The sequence below is a fragment of the Quercus suber genome, unplaced genomic scaffold (assembly GCF_002906115.3).
Source record: "Quercus suber isolate HL8 unplaced genomic scaffold, Cork oak 2.0 scaffold_56, whole genome shotgun sequence".
Classification (NCBI taxonomy): Eukaryota; Viridiplantae; Streptophyta; class Magnoliopsida; order Fagales; family Fagaceae; genus Quercus; species Quercus suber.
In genome coordinates, this window is record NW_027069521.1 from 1,029,048 (window position 1) to 1,034,954 (window position 5,907).

Consider the following 5,907-nt stretch of genomic DNA (forward strand, 5'->3'; position numbering starts at 1 on the left):
TAGGCCACGGGCACCTTTGAGTACTCATTGAAGCACTCCGAGACATTCGTTGTCATAGCCCCATAATGGTATCCACCATCATATAGCTGGGTCCACATTTGTAAATCCTCTTTCATTAGATATGTGTATGGCATGATGGATGAGTCGAGCTCACTTTCCTGCCGCTCGGTTCTCTGTTTCTTCCTAAGGGCCTCGATCTCGGCTTCCTTGATAGGTTGCATGTACAACTCAAATTTAGCTTCCTGAGTAGCATACCCCGCTTGCAAGGCCAATGACTTTAAAGTGGCATCCTAAAAATGCGTGTTGAAGTTGCTAGCAACATGTCGAGCAATATCTGTGAACTACTCATACTCGTCCATCATCGTCTCTAGGCCAGTTTGCAATTGCATTTTGAATACCCTTATGTCGGTAAGAAATTATGCATATGTCCTTATCTGCTATCACATCCCCCAGTGCATTCCTAAGGCATTCTAAAACCACCTCCAACTAGGCCCTGACTCTTTGTCCACAACGGCAAAGGCGAAAGGCAAAACCTTGTTGTTGGCATCTGTGGCCATTGCAATCAACAACACCCCTCGATATTTACCATACAAATGGGTCCCATCAATACTGATCACTGGCTTAAAATGTCTAAATCCTTCAATGCATAAAGCGAAAGCCCAAAATACATAGCGCAATATTGTATCACCGAACTCGTCCCTAGGTATGGTGTGATACCAGAACCGGGTGCCAGGTTCTTGATCCAAGTATGCCAACAATAACTTTCTCAACCTTTGGTAAGACTCTTCCCAATCCCCAAATATCTTTGCAATAGCTCGTTGTTTCGCATCCCATATCTTATAGTAAGACAGCTTATGCCCATAATACTTCCCTTTAATGAAATCTCTGAGGTGAGTAATTGTTGTCGTGTGTTTTTCTTGCAACAATGGAACAAATTCTGCTGCAAGAAAATTACAGTTCATCATTCTACCATCAAGGGCCATGGCAAGGGGTGTACAACTGTGAGGACCCTATAAGATGTGACCATCCATAGACCATGTTCAGGCTTCTCGACTGCCCCAACGTACCATATGCATGACTCATCGACGCATTTCACAGACAGTCTACTTTTGGTCGACCTACTAGTAATAATGTTTCTGTTATGCTTTGCGGCGTAAATTGTTAATGCACGTTTCACCGCCTCTTTATTCGCAAAAATCAACCCTTTCGCAAAATTCATGTCCACATTCCAAGAAGAACCAAATGCATGCTGAACAACTTCAGGATCAACCATATTTTCCCAAGTATTTTCATAAAATGATGAGGCAGGAGGTTCATAAACAGGGGTCGTATTTGTAACATGTTGAACTCTGACATTAGCGTCCGCATCATCTTCATCACATTCAGCCATATCATCAACATCAGGAATTGGAGAAATTTCATGATCATCAACACCCCTGTCAAAGTCACCATTATCAATCCTCTCTTCGTACTCATCTCTATCGTCAGGATCTTCCCCAAAACAGTCTTCATCTTCATCTTCAACTACTGGAACTGTAGAGGATTCACCTCGATGTGTATAAAATTGATCTTCATATCTATTTCCAAGTTCGCTCTCAATTGTTGCTAGTGTCCCTTGAAAAGGAGGTGTATAGCCTCCCAATGTGGTGCATTGATCATTTAGGACTGCAATGCAACTTGTAGATATGTAGTTGTTTGTACAATTTCTTCCTCTACGCCGACTTTCGCACGCGGCTTCAAAGTGACGTACAACTCAAAATCTGCTGTTTGTTCCCATTTCTGCATCTTACTAAACATGAATTTCACATGTTTGTCCTCTGTTATCTCCATATTTCTGTAATTAATGCATTGATTGAGGACTTCATATGGAGAACGGAAAGTAATATGTATGTCATGCAAAGCAGGGTTCACTTGCAACTCTTCTATAATTTTTACTTTCAGCTCATTCAGGGTCTTTAGTTTACGGCGTATCATCATATAGTAGCACTGCATACCCGGACCTTGAAATGAGGATTCGTCATAAGGGTTGGTATTGGTAAGGGGTCCACCGTAGTATATATTTATAAGGATCATTGTCAACCTATAGATCATCAAGTGCAATTGTGTTAGTTACAAATTCATAACGCTCAATCAACATTAATCACAAAACTTTGCGTATGAAATGCCAACAATACTAACCTCAACCAAATTTGCATATACTCACCTTTAGTAATCTTACAAAAATAGTCATTACCAAATTCATATTCTTTAAAAATTTCAAATCATTCTAGGGGCATGACTTTCAAAACCCATTCAAATAAGTTATGATGAACAAAAATATTATATACCAACCAGTTATCTATTGAAATCTTTGTTACAAATACTATCTTAGGTATCAACTCATAATCCATTTCATATCCATGATAAAGACCTAAAAGTACTAAATATACCTAACAATTGATCACAATATTTAGTACTAAATATTCCCAATACATCACAATAGTAATTTTTTAAAAAAACTTAGCATATTATCACAATATTTATACTAACAACCAAAACAAATATTCCCATATGTTGTAATAACATAATTAATCACAATATTTTGTACTAAATATTCCCAATAATCACAATATTAATTTTTTTTTTTTAAACTTAGCAAATAATTTAATCACAATATTTACACTAATAAAAACAAATTCCCAATATGTTGTAATATCACAATATTTAGTTCTAAATATTCCCCATAATCATCATAATATAATGTGTGTATATAATGTATTCATGATCTTAAAGTATATAATGTGTTTTTGTTAGTGTAAATGTGTGTATATAATGTATTCATGATCTTAAAGTACATAATGTGTTTTTGTTAGTGTAAATGTGTGTATATAATGTATTCATGATCTTAAAAGTATATAATGTGTTTTTGTTAGTGTATGTGTGTATATAATGTATTCATGATCTTAAAGTATATAATGTATTCATGATCTTTTAGTATTCATGATCTTATAAATGTGTGTATATAATGTGTCAAAAAAAAAAACTAGCAAGTAACAAAAAAAAATTACAATATATTAACAATTTAATCATAATATTTATACTAACAAATAACAAAAACAAAACTTTTCCTAATATGTTTTAAAATTTTTCTTCAAAAAAAAAAAAAACTAGCAAAATAATCACATTACCTGAGATGATGAGTGTTGCGTGAGTGCAAGTGAGAGAGAGCAGGAAGAAGAGCTGATGAAGAGGAGTGTTGTTTGTTTATGAAGAGGAGTTTTATGAAGAGCTGATATGTTCAAAAAGGAGCTGAAGGTGTGACCGGGTAAGAAGGAAAAAGGACTCGAATTGTTAAAAATAAAATTAGTTTGAAAGTTTGTTTAACTAATGATATTGTTTGGGATTTGTGGTTATTTTCTTAAAAATCCCGTGAAGAAGCTCTGCTCTTCTTCTCTCACTGTTTCGCATGCTGTTTACGTATTCGATTGTCTTGATGAACCTGATGCTTTTATGTGCAACACTATTATAAGAAGCTATGTGAATTTTAACGACCCGTTTAGTGCTTTACGGTTTTACTATGGAAGAATGGTCGGGAAATGGGTTTTGCCGAATCATTATACTTTTCCGATTTTGATCAAGGTGTGCGCGGAGATTGGGTCGTTGAGAGAAGGGGAAAAGGCTCATGCTCGTGTGGTGCAATTTGGGTTTGAGTCAGATTTGTTTGTGCGGAACTCATTGATTCACATGTACTCGGTTTGTGGGAGGATTTGGGATGCTCGGATGGTGTTTGATGCGGGGCCTGACTGGGACTTGGTGAGTTGGAATACGATGATTGATGGGTATGTGAAGAATGGGGAAGTTGGTGTTGCGCGTGAGCTTTTTGATGAGATGTATGAGAGAGATGTTTTTAGTTGGAATTCTATGATTTCGGGGTATGTTGGGATTGGGGATATGGAGGCAGCAAAAGGGTTGTTTGAGAGAATGAAAATTAGAGATGTTGTCTCTTGGAATTGTATGATTGATGGGTATGCTAGGATTGGGAATGTTTCGGTGGCTCGTGATTATTTTAATCAGATGCCTTTGCGAAATGTGGTTTCTTGGAATATGATGTTGGCACTTTATGCGCGGAGTAAGGATTACAGTGAATGCTTGAGCTTGTTTGATAGTATGATAGAAGATGGAGAGGCTAAGCCAAATGAGGCTACTCTTGTGAGTGTCCTTACTGCATGTGCGAACTTGGGGAGTCTTGAGAGAGGCAAATGGGTTCATTCTTGTCTAAAAAATAGTGGGATCAAACCTGATGTATTACTTTCAACAGCTCTTTTGACAATGTATGCAAAATGTGGGGATATGGATTTGGCTAGAGATGTTTTTGATGAGATGCCCATCAGAAGTGTTGTGTCATGGAATTCTATGATCATGGGATATGGTATTCATGGGAATGCAGAAAAGGCCATAGAAGTATTTATGGAGATGGTGAAGAGAGGACCAATGCCAAATGATGCTACTTTTGTCTGTGTCTTATCTGCATGTACCCATGCAGCAATGGTTTTGGAGGGTTGGTGGTGCTTTGATTTAATGTGTCGAGTTTACAAGATTGAACCAAAGGTAGAACACTATGGTTGCACGTTGATCTCATTGCCCGGGCTGGTTTGATGAAAGATTCAGAGGAGCTTATAAGTAAGATGCCAATGGAGTCCGGAGCTGCCTTATGGGGAGCTCTACTTTCTGCTTGTAGGACCCACTCAAATTCAGAGCTAGGAGAGATTGTAGCCAAGCGACTAATTGAGTTGGAACCAAGGGATATTGGGCCCTATGTGCTGTTATCAAATATATACGCTGCAGAAGGAAAATGGAATGACGTAGAGCATGTGAGAAAGCTGATGAAGGAAAAGAGGTTACAAAAAGCAGCTGGGTCTAGCTTGGTTCAATTTGGGGAGTTTAAATCCGAATCTTTGTGGGAAATGGTTCAGTCCATAGGAAAAGCATGGTGTACTCAATGTTGAGTGAGATGGGTGCTCAGATGAAACTGTCTTGTGGAGATTCTAATATGGCATCAAAATTGGGAGCTTAACGAAGATTAAAAGACGTCAAGAAGAATTTATGATGGTTAATTATTGAAGCGGATGTGTACCTATATGATTAAACTGCTGCAAATGGATCTACGTAACATGTCAAAGAATGATGACTCTAAAAAGAGGAGATGCTGGGAAGGAACAGACGTACCATTAGGCCCTTCTATTGAGCAATTATGGGATTCATACAGGGCATTGCGGCTGAATGATTATTATCTACAGTTGGATACTTATGGTAATAAGGACATGGCATTGTACAGTTAAAGAGGTTTAGTCCACATTTCAGATTCAACTTTACTTCTGTATCCAGCATAATCCTGCTAAGTAATCAATGGCAGTGTTGTATTGCTTTGATATGTTGTATTAAGCATTAATCTTGTAGAACAAGTTTTGTTGAAATTCTCTGATCTACACAGATGACGTTACTGTGTATGGATTTATCATTTTTTTAATTTTTAATTTTTTTTTTTTTTTTGTGATTTTTAACTTTTGCATTAACAAGATTAAATATTGCAATGCTTACAAAAAATAACATACCTTTCAGTTATTGTAAACTTGGCCCTTCTAAGTTCTTCCCCTCAATTTATTTTTATGTTTTGTTTTAGGCCAAGCAATTGATTTGAAGAAAGAGTGGAGTATATGAGGCCTATTAGGCATAAAACTCAAGCCCACCTGAAAACCCCCATGGTAGATACATTTGTTTTTGGGTAAGTAATCTATCTGAGGTAGGCCAGGAGTAGATGAAGCCCAATAAGCATAAGCCATAAGCTCGGTTTCCCTTCTTCTGTATTAACCTTTAGATTTTGCTCTTGAATAGCATCAGCAAATTGACATTACTGGTATATTCTTTATA

General features: G+C 37.1%; 1 protein-coding gene across 1 annotated transcript; it reads left to right on the top strand.

The window, feature by feature from the left end:
* Positions 1 to 3,056: 3,056 nt before the first annotated feature.
* LOC112029659 (pentatricopeptide repeat-containing protein At1g08070, chloroplastic-like) lies at positions 3,057 to 5,479 on the top strand. The gene is given in 3 exon segments (XM_065772276.1): positions 3,057 to 4,603; positions 4,606 to 4,941; positions 4,944 to 5,479. Coding segments are annotated over 3 exon segments (1,683 nt in total). The 5' UTR covers positions 3,057 to 3,366; the 3' UTR covers positions 5,054 to 5,479.
* Positions 5,480 to 5,907: the final 428 nt, after the last annotated feature.